Below are 26,035 nucleotides of genomic sequence, written 5' to 3' on the forward strand. Positions count from 1 at the left end.
TGGCACAGCAGCAAAATCAACTAGAAAATTCCCGCGGAAATTTTTGAAGTGCCGAGTGGGCTGTTGCCGGGGTTCTGTATTGAAAAAGCACACCTCAAATAGCCACAAATGTTAGCAATTAGCATGTCTTTACATGCAGTCAAGCATTAGCCGCTAATGTTAGCAATTAGCATGTCTTTACTACCATGAGCAGCTGGCACGCTGGATGCTCTTGGTAGTAAAGCATTAGCCACTAATGTTAGCAATTAGCATGTCTTTACTAAGTAGCATGTCTTTACTACCATGAGCAGCAGCTATAAGAAAAAGCACAACTCAAATAGTCATTTAAGGCCTGGTTCCTACTGACAGGATGGGTGTGAGTTTGATGTCATGCAGGGTACAACAAACCAAACAGGATGAGGAGGATGCAGTAGGCCTGGCTGAGAGAGAGAGACACTGAGAAGGGTCGTCCTTTATGCTTCGCCTTCTACAAACTGAAGGACAGGTACAGGCAGCAGACCCCTCCCAGCTCCACCTGAAAGCCAGCATCAAATAAGGAAGAGAGCGAGACGGATCGTCACACCCCCACCTTTAAGAGGGGTGTCCTCACTAGGATCCCCAGACAAAGAACAGCAAATCAAGCCATAAATGTTTCCTACTTTATGTGGTGGAATAATATATTTTTCAGTTTGACACAGTTTAATTTAAAAATATCTTCCCTTTAAATTGTAAAACGTCAACATTATTACTGTGATAAGCTCCCGCGAGCAACGCGGCGAATTAGCCGGCGGCTAACCCCACTAGCCTCCGCATTAGCTCACGGCTAACCACCGCGGCTAATTCGTGTTTAACTCCCGCGGGTCTGCGGTTAAATCCCGGTTAGCTAGCGGTTAGCTAGCGGTTAGCTCGAGGCTAACTCCGCGGTTGAGTCCGCGGCGTTAAGGTAGCGGCTAGCTAGCTCCGTTAGCTCCGCTAGCTCGCTAACATACATGAGCTATGGTGGACGGCTAGTCGTTAGCGTCCGTTAGCAGTTTAGCTATTCACTGACCTAATAAGATGAAGGAAACGGGTCAGGGATGTTGTGTCAGGAGTTTCAGCAAAGCAGCCAGATATAATTTGTGTTTAAAATAAAGAAAAAAGGTCAAACATGACTGAGAAGTTGTCATTCAGTCAATGAGAAGAGCAATAGCTAAGAGGCCCAGCAGCTGTGTGAAAGCACCAAGGGAGACAGGGATGGTTTGGGGGGTTTTAATGTTTTGGCAGATCCTGTTTTCCACTGGGAGCTTAAATAGTGGCTAGCTGCTCTGCTTTCTCTGTCTGTCATTTTACACACGCAGATTCAAATTAAGTGCTAAGAACTACTAAAATGGCTGCCTAATGTTAGCATTAGGTTAATGCATGTCTTTAATTTTTAGTGGCAAGAAATTAGTGGCTAGCTATTCGCTAACATGCTAATGGTGCCACTAATGCTACCACCAATTTCTACCACTAAAAATTAGCATTAGCCGCTAATGGTAGCAATTAACATGACGCGCTAGCCACTAATTTTAACATTGGTTTAGTGTTAGCATGTCTTTTAAGCCACTAAAAATTAAATACATGCTAATTGCTAACATGCTAATTGCTAATATGCTATTCGCTAACATGCTAATGCTGCCACTAATGCTACCACCAATTTCTTGCCACTAAAAAGTAGCATTAGCCGCTAATGTTAGCAATTAACATGACGCGCTAGCCAATGACAGACAGACACCTGTCATTGTTCAACTTAGGTGCCAAAAGCCAAAATGGCTGCCCCACATACCAGTTACTTATGTCAGTTGGAAGTTTCCCGCCTCTTTCTGTGGAGACCCTCCTCTTCTGCTGCGTGTGAGCGTGTGTATGCCCGTTGGGGCCTTGTTGTCACGGTTACCAGTTTGAATTTCAGTTAGAAGATGGCTAGAGGGAGAGAAAATGCTGAAACAAACCTCCTCGAACAGGAAGGCCTTGTGGCCAAACCGTGTTTCCAATCATTGAACCGACTTCACTTTGGGCATCTTGAGTCTTTCCTGAACGTCTAGATATGCAGTTTGTGGGTAAAATGAAGAAATGTGAGCTATAAAGAGCGATTCAAAGAAAGGATTGCTTCTGCTTTGCTCCAGAAATTTAACATGGCAGTCTATGAAGCTGTGGATGGGTGTTGCTGGCGCATCTTTGCGTCTCACGCCAAAACTATAAGACTTTACAGCTTTAGCAGACGAATTTGAGCGAGAAGACAAATTTTCCTACGTTTCTATGTATAAATTATGTCTGAGGTGTGAAATTTGTGGCCACGGGAGCAGTTTCTGTTTTATTTTTTGCCTATTTTCTTCTCTCCTCCTCACTCTACCTGCCACTCTAGCACCAACATTCCGCGCAATACACACCCATTATAAACCCTGAAATTTGAGTAAAAACCTACACAACTCTGAGGCTTCATAGTTTAAAAACGGTAAAAGTTGTCGATAAGTGAAGTGAATCGCTGAAGAGAAGGCAAGAGTACCTACGTTTTAAAATTTAAATGGAGTCTCTCGGTGAAAGTATGCCAGAGCAGTTCATTGTTGAAAATGTCTGTTGATTTTTTTTTTTTTTCGGGCTTCTCCATTCATTTCATTGTTGAAAATGTCTGTTGATTTTTTTTTTTTTTCGGGCTTCTCCATTCATTTCAATGGGAAATTTCTCGCGGTTTTTCGCGAATAAATTCGCGAAAAACTCGTCAATCCCTTATAAAAGTAATAGCACGGGATTCGGGATCAAAACACACGTTTTGATATATCATGTGTTGGGGTCCTCTCGCCGGTTCGGGCCGCATTAATCGGCGAAAAAGGGCGGAAAATGAATAATAAGTAAAAAAAAAAATAAAACTGCAAAGAAACACGCAGAAGATCAATAGTGGCCTCGTGCCTATGTGCCTATGCCACTCCTCCCATAGCTTGCTATGGGAGGAGTGGCCTCGTGTCATAGGCACTCGGCACTAACTAGTCAGTTGAACCCATAATCACAGATGTCTTTATTTCCTTTATTACTGGAGATTAGAGAGCATATTGAAACTTACAGGGTTGGAGTTATAAGCTTTGTGCAGGTCTAACTAATGTCAGGGCTAGATAATATCTTCACGTGTGTGCGAAAGTCATGATGCACACACATAAAACAGACCTGTTTTTGGTTCTGGAGCAGGTGTAGAGATCCATTAGAGACAGCAGCTATTATAATATTATATTATTATACTGATATCTGGGTTTGTTTGCTTGCCTTGCTTTTTTATATAGCGCTTTTCTACCGATTGGTACTCAATGCGCTTTACAGTCACAGACACATCTACCTATTCACTCACACAAGCACACACATTCACATGCACTGGGAGCAACTGAGGGTTTAGTGTCTTGCTCAAGGACACTTCGGCATGTGGCACATCCCGGGGATCGAACCGCTAACCCTCTGGTTCGTGGACAACCCGCTCTACCTACTGAGCCACAGCCACCCAGTGTGAAACTGAGATTGGATCTGGAGACGCATGTTTAATGTTTAATGGCAGGTCTGAACACACGTACTTAAAGCTGGCCACTTCCAGTTGGATAGCACAAATCGGATCTTAATGCAAGGTCTGAACAGGCCCTCCCAAGCTTATCTGCCACATCTTTTTACTTTGGAGGCATACACACAGCACACTGGTGATACTGACTTTGGCAATACCACCCCGTTCAACTTCACACAAGCTGCGGTGATAATAGTGTAATACATTTGTACCAGCCATATAATGGCAAAAAATGGTATGCTCTTCATGTTCGTGTTTTGTAAAATCAACAGCATCATAATATCGTCACACTGTTAAAATAATCGCCTAAGCCATTTTTTGTCAAAATTGTTTTTTTTGCCGAAATCATCTCCTCATGATGCCGGCCACCTATGGTAAAATCGCCAACATCCTCAGTTGATCAGTTCATGTGATATTACCCCTTTAAGATGATGGCCTATGGCAAGTGTGTGAGCCTTTTGGTGAAGTTTTTTGTGTTTCCTGAAAAACTTGAAAAAATGAGTTAGGCGATTATTTTAACAGGGTGACGATATTAAAGATTGTCTGTGTGTGTTATAGCATGTCTTACCTTCTTCAGCCATGCTTGTGGTCCACCAGTAGAGAGCTCCTCAGAACTGAGGACCTGGGCTCCAGTTGAACCAGTAAAAAGGCCAGGGACAGTGTTAGATTGGGCCCATGCATCTACCTAACAAAACAGAACATTTCCTTTAGACCAGACAGTCAACGTGTATTAGATCAAAGTTTGATTGGGTGCACACTAAACACCCACAACAGGCAATGGCCTCCAGTTTGAGAGCACCATGTGCCCAGCAGAAAACTAAAACCTTTTGACTTAACAAAAAAAAAGGTAGTTGTGTGGGCCATATTTTCTGTTTTCACATAAGTAATGAAAGCAGACAAAGCGAACCCAGTCAAACAAATAAAATAGACATAGTATACCTTCGTATACGTTTATTCAGGAAAATGAGCCAATAATGCATATCTGCAAATTGCAAAAGTAAGTGTACCTCTAGGATTACAAATTAATATTAAGGAAAATTTTGAGTCCAGAAGTATTTCCAATGAATGCACTGCAATTCATTGCCCTGCTTAGTTTAAAAAAGCAGGAATTTGTCTCAGTCTGATCTTCACAACACGTTTGTGGAACTGTATGATGGCATGGACGAAGGAGTTCTCCTGAGGACCACAGAAAAACAGTTGCTGTGGATTATCAGGAAAATGTTACAAAACCATTTCTAAAGAGTATGGTATCCACAGGGTTATGGTGAGGGTTAGTCTGTCTGACTGTGGACAATTGGAGGAGATTTAAAACAACTGTTACTTCCTTTATGCCATTAAAAATCACTCCAAAAGTAAGACGCACAGTAACTTTTAAGCAACTAAAGGCCTCTCTCACATTGACTAAAGTTAATGTTTATAACTCCACCATCAGGAGAACGTTGAACAACCATGGTGTGCATGACAGAGTGGCAAGGACAAAGACACTGCCCCAAAAAGAACATTCGTCTGCAATCTGCTAAACATCATGTGGACGAGCCAGAAGAACAGGGAAAATGTTTTGTGGACGGATGAGACCAAAGTAGAAGTGTTTGGTTTAAATGAGAGGCGTCATGTTTGGAGACAAAAAGACAATGCATTTCAGCATCACAATCTCATCCTGTCTGGGAAACTCGAGGGTGTTGATGTCCTTGTTTGGGCCTGTTGTGCTGTATCTGGGTCAGGACGGCTTGCAATCATTGACGAACCAATGAAAGTTATACCAGCAAATGCTGAGAGAAAATGTCTGTGAGCCGAATCTTAGGAAAAACTGGGCCACGCAGCTTGGCTGAATTCAATGTCAACTACTGTCTCGCCTGATGACAGTGGTTGAGATCCTCATTCACAAATCTGAATATTTCCTCCAACATTACTGGTTTGTGAGACCAAGCTAAGACAGAGAAGCTAAGTTAGGTAGCTAAGACAAGCTAACTAATACGGCAAATGTGTAAAACATTTTACATTTGCTGAACGTCATATTAACATTTTCATGGCCAGCATGTTATTCAGATGACATTTGAAAATTGAGCTAATAACCTGTAAGACACATATTGTACAGACGATTGACGATTTCAGGCTCAAACTGTGTCAGTGGGAATGGCTCAGAACATGGAGACAGAGGGCGAGCAAACGAACTTAATCTGTTCTTCAACAGATTTGAGTCAAGATGCACCCCACCACCCACCCCCCACCCCCATGAACCATCAGTCTGCATCTTGGCCACTTCCTCTCTGGCTACAAAGGAGGCTGATCCTGAACCACCTCCGACCCCTTGTGAGCCCGAAGCTGGACCCCCTGCAGTTTGCCTACAAACCGAGCATCGGATGATGCTGTCACCGACATAACATATTTGTCTGCCGTATTCTATTTATTTGTATGAATAAAGTCCTATCTTATCTTATCTTATCTATCTTATCTTACCTGTTCTTGTGCCCGGCTGAGCATGCAGATAGCACTGATGTCATAGGGGTTCTCTGCCAGTCGCCTCTGAGCTTTGATTCTCTCAGTTACAGCCTGAGTAATATCTACTGGCTGGAGAAAGTAAGAGAAAGACAATACAAGACATTACAGGACATGTAATACACTCCAACAAAAAAAGCATTTTGGAAACAGAGAAATGAGATGGGCCAAGTCGAAACAGCCTAGCTCCAACATTTCAACTTTTTAAAAAAATCTCAGTGCCTTGTTATGTACTTGCAACTAGGGATGCCACACTTGTCAATATAATATTGACCCGGTCAATACGGCACCCACGGTTCAATACACATTGTGAATTGTGGTATTTTCGTTTTTTTGGGGTTAGGGTTAGGGCAGGATATGCAGCACTTTTCAGTACTTCGACCTGACAGGAAAGCTACTCCGACTGCTACTTGCAGAAGAGTGAATGTTGTCATCTTCACCACCACGGGAGCGTTTAAAAAAAGCCTACAGATATTTTTGTCTCGCCTGATGACAGTAGTTGAGTTTCCTCCAGCACCCCCATGACCCTTCACAGGACAAACAGTTACAGAAGATGAATGAATGAATATTTTCAACAGATTTTCAGTTTTGGTACTATTTGAAATATTTGTTTGACTTATTTAACAATACTTCTGTTGCTATGTTCACTGTCTACATTTTACTGTGTAATACAACATTGAAAAGTTTATTAGAAATAAGAGGGTCTTCTGAACCGTTCTTTGTCTGGCCCTTCGCCGAAGACCAGTCTGCCTTGGGAGACCCTACCAGGGGCAAACTGCCCCGGACAGCATAGCTCCTAGGGTCATTAGGACACTCAAACTCCTCTACCACGATAAGGTGATGGTTCAGAAGACCCTTTATGAGGAAAAACAAGAAGAGACTGTGTACCCGGCCCGGAGGGTTACTGGGGCCTCACCCTAGAGCCAGGCCTGGGGCTGGGGCCCGTGGGAGAGCACACGGAGTTGCTCCGGGTGAGAGGCGGAAGGCCGGGGTGGGCTTTTTGATTGCCCCTGGACTATCCGCCTGTACGTTGGGGTTCTCCCGGGTGGACGAAAGGATTGCTTCCCTGTGCCTTCGGGTCGGGGGACGGGTCCTGACTGTTGTCTGCGCATATGCGCCGAACAGCAGTTCAGAGTACCCGCCCTTTTTGGAGGCCCTAGGACGGACGCTGGATGGCGCCCCAACTGGGGACTCCATTGTCCTGCTGGGAGTCTTCAACGCTCATGTGGGCAACGACAGCGTGACCTGGAGGGGCGTGATTGGGAGAAACGGCCTGCCTGATCTGAACCCGAGCGGTGTTCAGCTTTTTGGACTTCTGTGCGAGTCGCAGTTTGTCCATAACTAACACCATGTTCGAATATAAGGTTTTTCATCGGTGCTCTTGGCACCATGACGGCCTAGGTCGTAGGTCGATGATTGACTTTGTAGTCCTATCATCTGACCTGCGACCGTATGTTCTGGACACTCGGGTAAAGAGAGGAGCAGAGCTGTCAACTGATCACCACCTGGTGTTGAGTTGGATCAGATGGCAGGGGAAGACGCCACGCAGACCTGGTAGGCCCAAACGAGTAGTGAGGGTCTGCTGGGAATGTATGGTGGAAGAACCTGTCAAGATGGTCTTTAACTCCCACCTCCGGCAGAGCTTTAACCGCGTCCCGGGGGTGGTGGGGGACATTGAGTCCGAATAGGCCATGTTCCGCTCCGCCATTGTGGAGGAAGCTGTTCCAAGTTGCGGCTGCAAGGTCGCTGGTGCTGGTCACGGCGGTAACCCCCGAACCTGCTGGTGGACACCAGCAGTGAGGGGAGCCGTCAGGCTGAAGGAGGAGGCCTACAGGGCATGGCTCCTGAAGCAGCTGACTGGTACCGGATGGCCAGGCGGTCTGCGGCGAGGGCAGTCGCTGAGGCAGAAACTCGGGCGTGGGAGGAGTCCGGTGAGGCTATGGAAAAAGACTATCAATCGGCTCCAAAGAGGTTCTGGCAAACCATCCGGCGCCTCAGTGGTGGTAGGCAGCAACACGCTCACACTGTTCTCAGTATGGGTGGTGAGCTGCTGAGATCAACTGGGGATATCGTTAGGCGGTGGAAGGAATACTTTGAGGAGCTCCTCAATCCCACCAACACGTATTCCATAGAGGAAACAGAGCCAGAAGGCCTGGGGTGGGATCGTCCAATCTTTGGGGCAGAAGTCGCCGGGCTAGTGAAACAACTCTGCGGCGGCGGAGCTCCGGGAGTGGATGAGATCCGCCCTGGGTAACTCAAGGCTCTGGATGTTGTAGGGCTGTCCTGGCTCTGCAACACTGCGTGGACATCGGGGGCAGTACCTCTGGAGTGGCAGACCGGGGTGGTGGTCATCATTAAAAAAGGGGACCAGAGGGTGTGTTCGAACTATAGGGGGATCACACTCCTCAGCCCGCCGGCAAGGTCTATGCCAGGGTGCTGGAAAAGAGTGTCCGGTCGATGGTTGAACCTCAGATCGAGGAGGAACAATGCGGTTTTCGTCCCGGACGTGGAACCATGGACCAGCTCTTTACCCTCACTAGGGTGCTGGAGGGGAAATGGGAGTTTGCCCAACCAGTCCACATGTGTTTTGTGGATCTGGAGAAGGCTAACGACCATGTCCCCAGAAGCATCCTGTGGGGGGTGCTCCGGGAGTATGGGGTGGATGGTCCCTTACTAAGGGTCATTCAGTCCCTGTACCAAAGGAGTGCGAGTCTGGTCCGTGTAGCTGGTAGTAAGTCGGACCTGTTCCCAGTGAGGGTTGGACACCGCCAGGGCTGCCCTATGTCACCGCTTCTGTTCATAATTTTGATGGACAAAATTTCTAGGCTCAGCCGGGTGGGGGAGGGTATCGTGTTCGGTGATTGGAGGATCTCGTCTCTGCTTTTTGCGGATGACGTGGTCCTCTTAGCTTCATTGAACAACGACCTCCAGCACTTGCTGGGGTGGTTCGCAGCCGAGTGTGAAGCGGCTGGGATGAAAATCAGCACCTCCAAGTCTGAGGCCATGGTTCTCAGTCGGAAAAGGGTGGATTGCCCACTCCGGGTCGGGGAGGAGGTCCTGCCTCAAGTGGAGGAGTTCACGTATCTCGGGGTATGGTTCACGAGTGAGGGTAAGAGGGAGCGGGAGACCGAAAGGCGGATCGGAGCGGCATCTGCAGTGATGCGGATGCTTAACCGGTCGGTCGTGGTGAAGAGAGAGCTAAGCCGAAAGGCGAAGCTCTCAATTTACCGGTCGGTCTACGTTCCAATCCTTACCTATGGTCATGAACTTCGTGTAATGACCAACAGAACAAGATCGCGAATACAAGCGGCCAAAATGAGTTTCCTTCGTAGAGTGGCCGGGCTCAGCCTTAGAGATGGGTTAAGGAGCTCGGACATACGGGAGGAGCTCAGAGTAGAGCCGCTGCTCCTCCACGTCGAGAGGAGTCAGTTGAGGTGGCTAGGGCATCTGGTAAGGATGCCTCCCGGACGCCTCCCGGGAGAGGTGTTTCGGGCATGTCCTAGGGGCCGACCCAGGACACGATGGAGGGATTATATCTCTCATCTGGCCTGGGAACGCCTAGGGCTTCCTCCGGAGGAGCTAGCTGAAGTGGCCGGGGGGAGGGCTGTCTGGGCTTCCCTGCTGAAGCTGCTGCCCCCGCGACCCGGACCCGGATAAGCGGAAGAAGACGAGACAAGACGATAATAAAATAAGAAAAAAGTTTCTTATAATGAAGTTACCAATGTTGCCAGTTTCTACGTGACTACCTCAGTTTAAGTAATTGTGTTTTTTCTTTTCCTCTGCATGAAATGAATGAATGGTATGAGTATGTTTTACTCTATTTTTTACTTTTATAACAGGAGGTGGTTTTTAGTTTTTTGGGAACCCATAACAAACCATGAACCCCACGCTGAGGTACATACTGAACCGTGACTTGTGTGTGTATATATACACTACCGGTCAAAAGTTTAAGAACACCCTAATTTTTCCAGTTATTTATTGCAATTCGAGTTGTGCAAGTCCAATGAATAGCTTGAAATGGTAGAAAGGTAAGTACTGAACAGCCAGAGGTTAAAGAAAAAAGATTTGGTTACCCAAATCTGAAAAATAATGTACATTTCAGAATTATACAAAAAGGCCTCTTTCAGGGAACATGAAGTGGGTTAACAATTTAAAGCTGTTCTGCAGCAATGAAGGTTGAATCAGCCTTGAAAGCTGGTGCTACTAATTCCTAGAGGTGTTCCAACTTTTCTTGGTTACTTACAACCCCCTCTGTCTTCATAAAAGCAGTGTTGGAACACACTGTGGTACCAGACCCTCATGAGCATCAGGTGAACAGTATTGTACTACAGAAAGTAGTGTGTTGCTACAAAAATGGCAAGAAAAAGGCAATTAACAATGGAAGAGAGATAGACCATCATAACACTTAAAAATGTAGGTTTTTCCTACAGGGAAACTGCAAAGAAAGTCAAGGTGTCAGTGAGTACAGTTTTATTCACCATCAAAAGGCACTCACTAACTGGGGGAAACTCTGACAGCAAGAGGTTTAGCAGACCAAAGCCACAACTGAATCAGAGGACAAGTTTCTGAGAGTTAACAGCTTGCATGATAGGCGGCTCACAAAACAACACACAGCACAGCTTAATAGTGGTCGTAGTAAGCAAGTCTCAGTTTCAACTGTGAAGAGAAGACTTCAAGCTGCAGGTTTGACAGGACGAGTTGCAGCAAGAAAGCCATTGCTAAGATGCCAGAATAAAATAAAGATGCTCGTCTGGGCCATTAAACGGCGCCATTGGACTACTGAAGACTGGAAAAAGGTATTATGGACTGATAAATCAAAATTTCAAATCTTCGGTTCATCTCGCAGGATATTTGTATGCCGTTGAGTAGGCCAGAGGATGGTTCCACAGTGTGTGACATCAACTGTCAAACATGGAGGAGGAAGTGTGATGGTCTGGGGCTGTTTTGCTGGATCCAGGGTCGGTAACTTGTACAGAGTGAGAGGCACCCTGAACCAAAACGGCTACCACAGCATTCTGCAGCGCCATGCAGTACACTCTGGTATGCGCCTAGTTGGTCAGAGGTTCATCCTACAGCAAGATAATGACCCAAAACACCAGTCCAAGCTATGCCAGAACTACCTCAGGAAAAAAGAACAAGATGGTAAGCTTGAAAACATGGAGTGGCCAGCACAGTCTCCAGACTTAAACCCCATCGAGCTGGTTTGGGATGAACTGGACAGAAGAGTGAAAGCCAAGCAACCTACAAGTGCCACACATTTATGGGAACTTCAGCAACAGACTTGGGAAGAACTTTCTGAAGAATATTTGATTTCTGTTGTAGAAAGAATGCCACGAGTGTGTTATATCTGTTATATCGGCCAAACGTGGCTACTTTGATGAATCAAAAGTTTAGAATACATTTTGTTCTATAAATTGATTCCATGATTTCTCTTTCAACTCAAATTGCTTTCATTTCAGAGTGCAATGAGACACTAAACTGAATAATTTTCAGTAAAAAACTGGAAAAAGTGTGGTGTTCTAAAACTTTTGACCGGTAGTGTATATACAGTTGAAACCAGAAGTGTACATACACTGTGTTAAAAAGACATATAAGTTAGGATTACCAAAATTATTTCTATTTGCTAAATGTCACAATAATGAGAGAGAAATTGTTTTATTACTTTCTTCAAAGTCAGAAGTTTACATACTTTTCCTTAGCATTTGGTAGCATTGCCTTTAAACTGTATGACTTGGGTCAAACGCTTTGGGTATCCTTCCACAAGCTTCTCGCAATAGTCTGCTGGAATTCTGGTCCATTCCTCCTGACAGAACTTGTGTAACTGAGCTGACTCAGTTACACAAGTAGTTACAAAGTGGCTTAAGGACAACACAATCAATGTTTTGGAGTGGCTATCACAAAGCCCCGATCTCAATCCCATAGAAAATTTGGGAAATTTTCTATGGGATTGAGATCGGGGCTTTGTGATAGCCACTCCAAAACATTGATTGTGTTGTCCTTAAGCCACTTTGTAACTACTTTGGTTGTATGGTTTAGGGTCATTGTCCATTTGGAACATCCATTTGCGCCCAAGCTTTAACTTCCTGGCTGATGTCTTGACATGTTGCTTCAATATTTCCACATAATGTTCTTTCCTCATGATGGCGTCTATTTTATTAAGTGCACCAGTTCCTCCAGCGGCAAAACAGCCCCACAACATGATGCTAACACCCCCATACTTAACAGTTCGGATGGTGTTCTCAGGCTTACAATCTCGGGTGACTGCTCTATTGACCAGTAGCTGGTGCTTGGCTCCTCTGGTGTTACTACCAATTCCCTTCTGAGCCCCGCTCATGTATTGAGCTACGTGCTTACTCATCTTAGCCGCGATGATGCCTGACAGGGCCTTCCATGTTGTGGAGAGAAAGGTTATTTGCCGGTAATTGGATGGGATAGGCCCCTTCTGGGGGGACCGTCTTGCCCTGGGTTAGCCACCTGAGTTAGTGGGACCCATCCCTTAGTAGCTGGTTCATCTGTGCTGCTAGGCGTTCATGGAGTCCCGTTAGCTTCTTCAGCCAGTAGGCATGGATCATATTGGGGCCTGGTGCTGTCCAGCTCTTCATTTTTGACACTCTTTCTTGGATGTTTGGCGTTGAGATGGTTACTGGTTCTTGTTCTGTAAGGTTGCTGTGGCCTGCTCTTAGGTCCACTAGCCATTGGCCATCTGGGTTGTGTGATGCCTCTTTTTCCCCATATACCCTTCCAGTATCCTTCCACCTCAGCTCTTGGTGGGTCTGACCGGTTGTTATTTCCTCCCTGCCACTGAGAATACATCTTGGCTGGTTCAGTGGAGAACAGCTTGTTTATTCTCCTGGTCTCTGCCTCCTTGGTGTATCTCTTCAACCGGGTGGCCAGTGCTGTTAGTCTCTGTTTGGCAGTTTCGAGTGCTTAAGGTATGGAGAGCTTGGTGTACTTCCTGGGTACCCCTTTATTTACCATGTTGCCTTTCTGTAGTTCTGTTAGCTGGCAAACTTCAATTCAATTCAATTTTATTTATATAGCGTCAATAACAATACAAATCGTCTCAAGACGCTTTACAAAAACCCGGCCTGAAACCCCCAGAGCAAGCCTGAAGGCAACGGTGGCAAGGAAAAACTCCCTTTTAACGGGAAGAAACCTCGAGCAGAACCCAGCTCATATGGAGGGACCCATCTGCCTAAGGCCAGCCGGGTACAGACAGAAGAAAGAGAGAAGAGAACAGCAAAGAGAGAAGAGAAGAGAACAGCAAGATAAACATACATCTGTCATAGATACACATATCTGACTAAAGTGTACATGTGGAATCTTATGATACAAACTGATGATGTTACATGACAGTTTGAAAATGTAAGAGGAATCATAGGCAGGTTGGAGAATTGTTCTAATAAACTTCTCTCCGTGTTGCCCTTATCTTGGTATTTTCCATGGTGGATGCTGCCTGTTATGGTTTGAGCCCATCTTGTAGCCAAGCATTTCTAGGATTACTGTTGCTGTACTGTGTATCAGCTTATTGGTGTCAGTGATGGTTCCCGTAGGGATTGTTGTTAGTCATTCACATCCACTAGCATATCTTCTGAAGGTACCTTACAAGTCAGCTTCGGTATTCGACGGGGGTTCCAGGCTTCTAATTGACCTATGGCTAAACCACGCCCCCAAACGCGATGAGCCAATCACAGTGCGCATAGCTAACCCAATACACTCGGACATTCTCTGCTTCCACGTCCATTGAAATGCATTGCAGTTAGTCAGTTTTCGTTCGTTTTTATATGTTTTTATATGTTTTTTCGTGACATTTTAAGTTTAAAATGGTCAAACGGTGTGCATGGGGTACCTGCAACTCCGATACTAGGTATCCCGAGAGGCTGGGCGACGACGGTGTCTATTTTTTACCCTTTCCAAGGCCATATCTCAACCGAGAGAAGTGTCTGCTCTGGATTAAGTTATGTGGAAGACCACACCACCAACTAAACGTGAATAAAATCAACAAAGACGTCTACATCTGTTCAAAGGTAGGCTAACGTTAGCCTAACGTTAGTCTAACGTAACGTTAGGCTAACGTTACGTTAAACATGTTAAAGATAACGTTGAAATACGTTGTTGACTTATTAGTTAACAACGTAGTCTAACGTAACGTTAGCTAACGTAACGTTAGCTAACGTTACATTAGACTAGCCTAATGTTAGCTTCTAGCTGCGTTGTACATCATTTCACTTCGTTTCCTCGGCGTTAATTTGCCTGTTATGTAGTTTTTGTACTTTGGCAAACCTACCTGAAGTAGAAGCTTCTTACCGACCGTCTCAATGATAACATCATTAATATAACCTTCCAACGCATAGTGTAGACCCTTTTGGTCACTTCGAGATGAAATGTAATCCTTCTGACTCCAAAAATCATCGATAGCCTCCTGACAAATGTCTCTTTCTGTGAAAGTTGCCATAGCGCCTGTCACCGAATGTTGATTGTTTGTCTGAGTGAGTGGAGGGGGCGTGGTTTAGCCATAGGTCAATTGTGCCATGATCTTCATTTTCAGGTCAGCAGCTTTTGTACTGAGGCTGGTATCTGTTGGGGCTTGATATATATATATATATATATATATATATATACATATACATATATACATATATATATACATATACATATGTATATATATATATATACATATATATACATATATATATTGGCATGGCATTCAGGAAATTAATCTTTGAATATATTGAATGAAACTCGAATATATGCAATGAACCTTTGAATATATTGAATGAAACTCGAATATATGGAATGAACCTTTGAATATATTGAATGAAAGTTGAATATATGGAATGAACCTTTGAATATATGGAATGAACCTTTGAATATATTGAATGAAACTCTGAATATATGGAATGAATATTCAAACTTTATCAAGCTAACCATACAGACCTACATACAGACCTCTACACACAGCAGAGTGTTCCGTTAATAGTTCTGCTTTTTTATGAAGGAGACGCCCTGTTGTGTACCGGCGGAGATTGTACACAGAAGCTGTTTTTTTCCTCGTTAGAAGAACGGGCAGGGTATTGGGTAGGGGTATCGGGAGAATTTTGGCCCGTACACGCATTCGCCAGTGTGTTTATCATGTCCTCATTGTTTAATATTGCCGCAACGAGATTGCGAGCGGCCTGACTCATTGTCACTCTGTCACTTTTTGCTGCAGCATCCACACGCTAAACAAGATGGCCACAGGCACTGCCATGAAGTCTGACGTCAGTCAAGTTTCATTCAATATATTCAAAGGTTCATTCAATATATTCAGAGTTTCATTCAATACATTCAAAGGTTCATTCCATATATTCGAGTTTCATTCAATATATTCAAAGGGTCATTCCATATATTCGAGTTTCATTCAATATATTCAAAGGTTCATTCCATATATTAGAGTTTCATTCAATATATTCAAAGGTTCATTCAATATATTCGAGTTTCATTCAATATATTCAAAGGTTCATTCCATATATTCGAGTTTCATTCAATATATTCAAAGGTTCATTGCATATATTCGAGTTTCATTCAATATATTCAAAGGTTCATTCAATATATTCGAGTTTCATTCCATATATTCAAAGTTTCATTCCATATATTCAAAGTTTCATTCCATATATTCAGAGTTTCATTCAATATATTCAAAGATTAATTCCCTGAACGGCATGCCATAATATATATATATATATAGATATATATATATATGAACTTGCTCAAGGTGACCCTGAGCCCTGCCTTAGTTATACCACTGTAGACCTAGGCTGCTGGCGGACTTCAATAATGCACTGAGCACCTCTTCTCTACTCTCCCCTTTTACTTTCCATGCATTGTGTATAAAACTATTGTAAGGTATGTAGTAAACCCAGTCTTTCTCTCCCGCTCATCTAACCACTGTAAGTGCTGTCAGATTATGACTAGGGGTGTAACGGTATATGTATTCGTGCCGCGGTGTCACGGTTTGGTGCATGCAGTCATACAGTGAATACGTCTGAGTGAGTAGCCTATTTAAAAAAAAAAAGAAAAAGTACAGTCCTCACTTCAATCCAGGTGGCAGTAATGAGCCTAAAAGCTGCCAGCAACATCATTAGCCTACAAAAGAAAAAAAAAAAACAGACTAACAAGAAAAGTAATTGAGAGGGTGGAGCATTGATGGATGTACTAAGACAGTGGTTCCCAAACTTTTCACAGGCCGTACCCCTTCAGGCATTTGACCTCCAGCCATGTTCCCTCGTACTCTCATGCACTTCAGACTCCTCATCGCTGTCCATAGCTATGCTAGCAGCCTTGCTAGCCACGTCTGCACTACTTCTCGGTTAGCCGGGCAACCTAGTTTACCTCAGACTGATGACTTGACAGCTCAAATGACAGAAAGTTATCAGAATTGTTGACGACATAATTTAAAGACCCAATCAAGAACGAGATTTGCTTGTTTCTGGGGGGAAAATAACTGTAGCGAGTATAGCTATATCATCAGTGTGTGATTCTTCTGACTTGGGTCAGTGAACTGATTCAGCAGAGTCTGCAGTGTTTCCAGTGAGTCCGCTAACTTACCTTGTGTACTTAGCTGCAGCCTGCCAGTTCCTTACTGTGTGGATCCATATTGCATTTGACACGACCCGTGGAAAACAAAACGCACTCATGCAATTGGTTCATGAAATTAGAAATTACGCATGTAGTCACGTTTTGGTGTCGCATTTGTATTTTAAACATACCTGTCATTTTGACAGATTGCAATTTACACCTATGACCACTTGGTGGCGAGTGACCTTATTAATTGGCTCTTGTCTCTAATTGCAGTTTGCATTCCAAACATCGCAGAACTTTTGTCAGTGCACGGTTTCCTGGTACACCGATTACACTTATGCACATGTCAGAGCTCGGCTAACCATAGAAATATATACAGTATATATGTATATATGTCTGTGCGCCTAACAAGCGGAGTTTTGTGCAAATTGTGCAAAAATAAAAAAGTTTGCATACCACCGCAGCACTTCAACCCTACAGTGCCATAAGAGCTGTTAGCACTAGCAGTCCCAGGCCCAGTATGGACAAGACGTGTTGGCAGCCCAATTTATTTATTTATTTTTTATTTTTGAAAATTTAATTTAAATTAAATGCTACTGAATATGTCATTATTATCATTTTATAAAATTAAAGTGACGGGAAAAAATAGACTATGACGGGATTTTTATGATCCTGTCAGTCAAAATGACAGACAGTATAGTGCAACCTCTGTTCTAAAGCTAACTAAAATAAAACTGGACATTGAACATGCATCAGCTTTATATTAATACCTAAAAACCATCTGTCAGTTTAGGCCCAAGTACCATTCACTAACATGGAATGGGTGGAGCTTATGACCTACACTGCAACCAGACACCAGAGAGAGCTCTACTTACTTTGGCTTCACTTTTGAGGAGCCGTTTCCATCATTATTTACAGTCTATGATTTAACCAGTTTGTTTTTAATTACACAAGATATCAAATAGTACATGCTTCAGCTTAATAGATGACACTAGCAGTTATTGGATTTTGAATAACCCCATCAAATACAAACATGCTTAGAGAAAATAGTTTAGAAACATTTCATTTCTCACCTGTAATAACGTCTTAGGAAAAACACTGTCATTGTCTGTCACCACTGGCTGTTCAACATCCTCTGCTGATCCTGCTCCAGCTTCAACTGATGACAAGGTGGTTGTCGCTACTGAAACATTTGTCGGGACATTTCTGGAAGCAGTTTTGTCAACTGGAACCCATTCTCCATAGGCACCCAGTCCCTCTCCCTCCTGAACAGCATAACGGATGACAATATGCAAGTGAGTCTAACTTGAAAAGCTCCCTTCAAGACATGTACGAAAGGTAACTGTTCAGTTCTATGTTAAATACAAAGCTTCCAGGACAGATAAAGCTGTGGCTAAAAGTTTTGAGAATGACATATACATTTTCACAAAGTCTGCGGAATCAGTTTTACAATGGCGATTTGCATATACTGTACTGTACTCCGGGATGTTATGAAGAGTGGTCAGATAAATGGCAATTAATTGCAAAGTCCCTCTTTAAGAATAAACTTCATCCCAAAAAGAAAAACATTTCCACTGCATTTCAGCCCTCCAACAAAGGATCAGCTGACATGGATGTTGTGATACTCTTGTGAATACAATTCAATTCAATTTTATTTATATAGCATCAATAACAATAAAAATTGTCTCAAGACACTTAACAACATCCGGCTTGAAACCCGGCCTGAAATCCCCAGAGCAAACCTGAAGGTGACGGTGGCAAGGAAAAAGTCCCTTTTGACAGGAAGAAACCTTGAGCAGAACCCAGCTCATATGGAGGGACCTATCTGCCTAAGGCCATCCAGGTAGAGACAGAAAAGAGAGCAGAGTCATACATACATCTGACTAAAGCATACATGTAGAACCTGATGATGATACAAATACAAGATATAGCCGATGATGTTATATGACAGTTTGAGAATATAAGAGGAATCATAGGAAGGTTTGAGAATTGCTCATTCAGGTAGGAGTGGATAACTGCAGGAGGCCAAGAAGACTGGGCAGGTTGATGAGGCCATGACAGTGACAGAGAAAAGAAAGTGGAGGATAGGAACCCAGGGCATCGTCCCCCAACAGCCTAGGCCTAGTGCCGCAAGGGATGGTTCAGTCCAGCCCTAATTATAAACTTGATAAAAAAGGAAAGTCTTAAGCCTGGCCTTAAAATAAGACAATGTGTCTGCCTCCCAAACCCAAACTGGGACCTGGTCCCACAGGAGAGGAGCCTGATAGCTGAAGGCTCTACCTCCCATTCTACGTTTTGAAATTCTAGGAACCACAAATAGGCCTGCACTTTGAGGTCAAAGTGATCTGTTGGGATGATATGGTACAATAAGGTCTTTCAGATATGATGGAGCTAGGCCTTTAAGGGCCTTGTATGTAAGGAGGAGGATTTTAAATTCTATTCTAGATTTTAAAGGGAGCCTATGAAGAGAAGCCGTTCCGACCTGGCTAAAACTAGACTTTTAGTTAATTTTGCAGCCACCAGGGGGTGCTAGTTCTGTTTGTGAGCCCCATGGCTAATTTTGAACCTTGTAGGCTGCCATCATGTTTTTCCAACTCATTGTGAGTGCATTGTAGAACTGAGCAGTCAGAGAATCAACATCCATCTTCTTGGGGAATCATTTATTGAAACCTGACTGGAAGTCTTCAAACAAACCATTCCCATTTAAATGGTCACACAACTCATTAGCAACAACTTTTTCTAGAATTTTAGAAATAAAAGGGAGGTTGGAAATTGGTCTATAGCTGACTAAAACATCTGGGTCGAGAGTGGGTTTCTTAAGTAAGGGTTTAATTACAGCAATCTTGAAAGACTGAGGCACATATCCTGTTAACAAAGATAAATGTATCTGTTTTGATATGGAGGTGTCAATTGTAGGGGAACCAGTTGTCCTCTCTATTCTCCCCCTCTCTGGAATTTAAATTTACGAAGTTGTTTTGCAGAAAAACTCTTCAAACAGATCAACCTTTACACCTTAGCCATAAATGCGCCATGTCCAGATACTGGACAGACCCATGCTATCGGACTTCCCTAATGCTGAGGACGTCATCTGAGCCAAAAAGACAGATTTACACTTCTGTGGAATTTCCCACTCTTGTTTCTGGACTAATTAGTCCTGAATCGAAAGAACATCAACATGATATCAGGGACTACAAAGAATGAATTGACTCTTCTACTTTGTATGGACAAAGTCTAGAAACCTTAATGTTATGTTCAATTATGTTTTAAATCTGTATTCATTAATTCTTCTTTTCAGAGACACACACACACACAAACATACCAAACACTTCCTTCTTGCTCCCCCTCTCCAAGAGTGACCAAGAGAGTGGAACACAGATAAGCAGGTCGTAAATAACTTTCTTTCCCCAGAGCCAGACTCTGATCTGCATTCTCCTCTCTAAAAAGAGCCTAAGTTTGATAATATGACTATCGAAGTTGTAATAACCTGGTAAGTTATATATTGTTGTTCAGGAAGGGCTAACGATCCCAATGAGACGATTTTGATCCTTGTACGATAAAACACGCCCTGAATAATTAACTCATAAAACCAGAGAGATGCTCCCTTTCTCCTCCTTCTCCGCACTTTTCCTTTCTCTGCACTTTTAAGTTTACTTCTTTCCGTTTCCCTTTTACTTTTATTTTAATCTTCTTCATTACGTACTTAGTCATGTTTATACTTAGTAACTTTGTTTTAAGAACAACTTGAATCTTGTTCCGAAATCAATTTCAAGCTCTGTTTGTTTCTCGTCGGACGTTTTTCCCGACGTACAATTTTTATAGTGACTTAAACATTTTTCTAGTTTTATTCATTTTTATACTCTACGAACCGAAGTACTAATCAACATCGTTTATAAGTTAGCCAGCGTTGTCAGCTGGGATATCAGAGAAAGACCCAATCTCTTCGACGGATCAAGAAACCAAGAAGCTGTTGCCATAGCAACGACACAGAGAAGACGTGACGATCCGGCTTCCTTCTTCAAACACAAAGACATTGCCAAGTGTCATCTACTGCCTTTGACTGAACACCTATAACGCTCTCAAGCAAAGCTGGGTGTTGGAGTTGCAGATCAAGCAACGAGTCCTGTCTACCGGTCCAAGAGAGACCTGCATCAGCTGTGCCGTTTCGTCACCACCTCGTCACACCGACGCTTCGCCATCACCGTGCCGAGAAGACTCTATGGAAAAGTAGGCTGAATCGTTCCTACCGCTTAAGACAAAGAGTTGGTGTCACTACTTTGAAACTCTCCATCAACATATTTTAGAGAAGATTGATCAGATTAGATATCAAATCCATTCCTGTTAGTTTAGGACTTAAAACATCTCCATCTCTCACTATCGCTCCAGAAATTAATTATTTCATACCTTATCACATTCGTTTTATTTGATTACACACCTATATTCTATTAGTCCCTCATTTATTCATAGTTGTCACTTTATTAAATAAATATTTGTTCACACTTAAGAAGTTGTTTGTGATGCTGTTTTACGGCAGAGAATGAATGGCACAAATTGTGGAAAAGGATTCACTCGTTCAGATATGCAAATTATTTAATTGAGACTGATAAACTGATTTAAACCGTGTTCTTCCTACGATAACAGGAGGTGGTGCCCTAACGAGACATTTAAAAGTGTAGAATATCCTACATAATTAATGGGAAAACAAATTTAGTTGGGATGGGATCTAGAAGACAAGTTGATGGTTTAGATGCTGTAATTGTTGAGAGAGCTCCCAGAAAGATCTATTGGGGAGAAGGATTCCAGATATTGATTTGGTCTTATAGAAGTTTCTAATGCCACTGTATTTACATCTTTGATAGCTGTCGGAAAGATGCCTTGAATTGTTTCTAATGCCTACAATTTTATTTGTAAAGAAGCTCATGAAGTCATTGCTACTGAGGGCTAAAGGAATAGATAGCTCAACAGAGCTGTGGCTCTTTGTCAGCCTGGCTACAGTGCTGAAAAGAAATCTGGGGTTGTTCTTTTTTTTCTATTAATGATGAATAATATGCTGTTCTTATATCATGGAGAGCTTTTTAATAAGTTGTTAAACTATCTTTCCAGGCTTCTTCAGAATTAGTGGAATGCCAAATTCCACTAAATTCTTTCTAGACTGCATGCTGTGAACAGTGTAACGGTGAATTATACCAGGGAACTAGCCTCCTCCAATTCATGATCAGGGGTCGCGTTAACTGAATATTTTCCGTCACTGACTTTTTTTTTTTTAAACTGTGACAAAAAAATCTGAAGACCATCTGCAATTCACACCCCTGACCACTTGGTGGCGCATGACATTATTAATTGGCTCTTGTCTCTAATCGCAGTTTGCGGAACAAGATTTCCTACTATGCCGATTACACTGACACACACGTCAGAGAACTAATGGTTGCCATAGACATATATACCATTTATATGTATGTATATGTCTATGTCTATGCTGCCAACGGCTGGCAAAATGGAGGAATCGGATGAAAGCACGTTGCTAGGACTGATGAAAGGCAGATTTTATTTTCAAAAAACTACCCGATCAAAAAGCGGAGTTTTGCGCAAATTGTGCAAAAAAAAAATGTTAGGACAAGATCTAAGGCGTGATTAAAACAGTGAGTTGATCTGTTTACATTCTGAGAAAAGCCAACTGAATCTAATAATAATGTAAATGAAGAGCTAAGGCTGTCACTGACAACATCAACATGGACGTTAAATTCACCTACTATAATGACTTTAGCACTATATCACATAAATCACATAAAAACTGGTGTGCGATACACCACAACAAAAAGAATTGTTTTTTGTGTTTTCCAGTCTAGACGAGGAAGACTCATCAGAGTAAGGCTTTCAAATGAATAAAAGCTCTGCTTAGGTCCAGGATTAATTAATAAATAAAGCGGAAAACTGCTACCACTCCTCCTACTCTATCTGTGCTTCGAGGAATGTGATAATTGCTATGACTGGGTGGCGTAGACTCATTTAAACTAACAGATCATCCTGCAGCCACATTTTAGTCAAACTAAATAGATCAATCAGATGATTCAGATCATTCACTAAAAGAGATTTAGACGAGATATCTGACATTTAAAAGACCACATTTAATTTTCCTATTCTTCTGTTCTACCAATGAATTTCTATTAATTTGTATAAGATTCCTATGAATAACTCCTCTTTTGTTGTTTTTTTTTATTTATAAGAATCTGGGAGCAGACAGAGCAGACAGCTGAGAATGTTCACAAGGACAAGGCTAGTGATCACTCTGTCATACTGATTGTGTCAGAATAACAGACTGGATGCCTCAAAAGGAGGGCAGAGCTTGAAATTATTGTTCTTTCTCCGTTAATCATGATGCCCACAAGAAAACATGTGCAGTCACTGCTTTGCTGCTAAATCAGCCATATATCGGATCATCAGGAACCTCAAGGAGAGGTTCAACTGTTGCGAAGAACGCTTTAGGGCGCCCAAGAAAGTCCAGCAAGCACCAGAATTGTCTCCTAAAGTTGATTCAGATGCGGGATTGGGGCCCCGCTGGTGCAGAGCTTGCTTGGGAAAGGCAGCGGGCAGGAGCGAGTGTGGCGTAAGCTTTTGGAGGTTGGCCTGGAGTCAAGAAGGGCAGCAGAGAAGCCACTTTTCTTGAGAAAAACCATCAGGGGCAGACTGATATTCCGCAAAAGGTCAAGGGATTGGACTGCTGATTACTGGGGTAAAGTCATTTTCTGGTGTCATTTGGAGTCGTTCGGACGATATTTAGATCCACGTATATCCATATAGTGGGAGTGACTGCGGCACCGAAACACAGCCTCTAAATAACGCATTATCTGCCACGAAACTTGTTCATTTCACCAATATTTTGTTATGATACGCTAGTGCTATTCCCCATTGAGTCCGGAGTTGCACTATATTGCCAAAGTATTTGCTCATCTGCCTTTACACACATATGAACTTAAGTGACATCCCATTTTTAATCCAAAGGTTTTAATATGACGTCGGCAGACTTTTGCAGCTATAACAGCTTCAACTCTTCTGGGAAGGCTTTCCACAAGGTTTAGGAGTGTGTTTATTGAAGAATGGTCAATTATTTTTGGCCATTCTTCCAGAAGCGCATTTGTGAGGTCAGACACTGATGTTGGATGAGAAGGCCTGGCTCACAGTCTTCACACTAATTCATCCCAAAGGTGTTCTGTCGGGTTGAGATCAGGACTCTGTGCAGGCCAGTCAAGTTCTTCCACACCAAACTTTCTCATCCATGTCTTTATGGACGTTGCTTTGTGCACTGGTGCAAAGTCATTTTGGAACAGGAAGGGGCCATCCCCAAACTGTTCCCACAACGTTGGGAGCATGTAACTGTCGAAAAATCTCTTGCTATGGTCAAGTATTAAGAGTTCCTTTCACTGGAACTAAGGGGCCAAGCCCATCTCCGGCACAATGCAGTCAGACAAGTACCGTTCTCCCGGCAACCACCAAACCCAGATTCATCCATCAGATTGCCAGCTGGAGAAGCGTGATTATCACTCCAGAGAACGCATCTCCACTGCTGTATGGCTTGGATGTATAATACCTGTTATCTATTCGGGGACGTGCAGTGGTTTGTTGGTCTTTGGCCAGCTGTTCCTCTCTCTGCCTCCGCATTCTTCTTTTAACAAGCTCCTCATCTGTATACTCTGGCTCAAAACAGTAAGGACGTCCATCATAAACAAAGCCATCGTCCACAAACTCAGAATCGGAAAAAATATTCAACCATGTCGGAAAAACTAGCAGTAGCAAATTACATGTAAACAAGCCGTTCGGGGTCCGCATGGCGCTCAGAGATGACATCATCCAGGTCAGAGGTTAGTAGGTCAATCTACAGACCCCGGATGATGATAACAGGTAACTCTGGACTCAATGGGGAATAGCACTAGCGTATCATAACAAAATATTGGTGAAATGAACGAGTTTCGCGGCAGAAAATACGTTATTTAGAGCAGTGGCCCAGTCACTCCCACTATATGGATATATGCGGATCTAAATATCATCCTAATGACTCCAAATGACACCAAAGTTGTATAGGTGAGTGATCGTATTTTATGCCAGAAATAAGGTCCAGGTTGTAAAAAACAGTAATTCCCCTTTAATCCCACTGGGAACTTGTGGTTAATCTTCATGAGGCAGGCAATCAAACAAAAACCCACAACTCCAAGGATAGATTATGCAAGAATGGGGATCAGTGTTCAGTCAGGACATGGCCCAGAAATTGATTGACAGTATGCCAGGGTGAATTGCAGAGGTCTTAATAATGACTCTTCGCATCAACTTAATGTAATTGTCAATAAAAGCCTTTAACACTCGTGAAATGCTTACAATTATGCTTCAGTATACCGGATAACATCTGTCAAAAAGATCTAAAAACACTGAAGCAACAAACTTTGTGAAAAGCAATACTTGTGTCAAGCCGTGCGATCTCGGCCGATGACAGCTGGGATAGGCTCCCGTCCCCTGTGCGACCCTCCAGAGGACAAGTGGTTACAGAATACTTGTGTCATTCTCAAATCTTTTGGCCACGGCTGTACTTAGCTCCTTAGTGTTAAAACTGTTCTAAAACGACATTCATATTCAGACCTTCTTACGGTGTTGTGATCCTGACGACACTGGAAACTCCTTGGCCATGCCAGCATCACTACGCAGCGCAGGACGAACAGTTGTGTTCTGAAAGGACAAAACGGATAGTTTATCACAAGAAAGAAAGTTGTCACAAAAAGTAATACGTTAACTTAAATAAGACAGTGTAGAATGCATGTGGATTTTACATTAATACTGAAGCTGATGACTTTTTGTTCTCGAAGAGCTGATCCTCCAAAGGGTTTTCCGTCATCCTCTTCGTCTGAAACATGTGGTTCAGCCACTGGCACCTCTGCTGTACTGTCCACAATCATCCTGCATTTCTACAAACAAACAAAGACACACACATTAAATTGTAAACTATGTATGAAGGAACTCTGTTTCACCAAACCACAGTTTGAAAGCTCTGCATGGTTGCTGCCGGCTAAGTCTCCTGTTTGCTGTCGGTTAGTAGGAAGGACAAACCACATATGTGTGTGGTCACAACTAACACAGACCACATGTGACATGTGGGCTTACATAAAGGCCCTCCACAACGTCCCACTCAAGCAGCATATAACAGCTGGCTGCTCCCCGATCTAAACTTCAATCTGAAAATACACTGCCGCTATCATATGACGTGTCTAAATTACCACACTCTGGACCAATAGTAACACATAACTTCTAACATTCACACAAATACACACCCCTGCTGACAATCAAACAGACCACCAGTCCTCAACAGTAAACAATCACACACTCTCAACATCTCATAGACTGGGACTTGCACTAAGCTGCACTTTATTTACATTTCTTCTTCTTCTAAGGGTGTTTTATATTTTTCCA

The 26,035-nt window shown here is 43.0% G+C and overlaps 1 protein-coding gene across 3 annotated transcripts in view; it reads right to left on the minus strand.

Moving 5' to 3' along the window:
* The window catches only part of sonb (SON DNA and RNA binding protein b), a 74,641-nt gene that overhangs the window by 31,792 nt on the left and 16,814 nt on the right, over positions 1-26,035 (minus strand). For all 3 annotated transcript variants that reach the window (XR_014699790.1, XM_084574105.1, XM_084574104.1), the window contains exons 11-15: positions 25,399-25,533; positions 25,211-25,297; positions 17,662-17,853; positions 5,990-6,100; positions 4,101-4,217 (exon numbers count right to left, since the gene is read on the minus strand). Coding sequence is in view for 2 of the 3 variants with exons in the window: in XM_084574105.1 (XP_084430231.1) it covers positions 4,101-4,217; positions 5,990-6,100; positions 17,662-17,853; positions 25,211-25,297; positions 25,399-25,533 (642 nt within the window). In the remaining variant the exon portion in view is untranslated. The remainder of the gene's footprint in view (positions 1-4,100; positions 4,218-5,989; positions 6,101-17,661; positions 17,854-25,210; positions 25,298-25,398; positions 25,534-26,035) is intronic.

The sequence above is a fragment of the Chelon labrosus genome (assembly GCF_963514085.1).
Source record: "Chelon labrosus genome assembly, chromosome: 24".
NCBI lineage: Eukaryota > Metazoa > Chordata > Actinopteri > Mugiliformes > Mugilidae > Chelon > Chelon labrosus.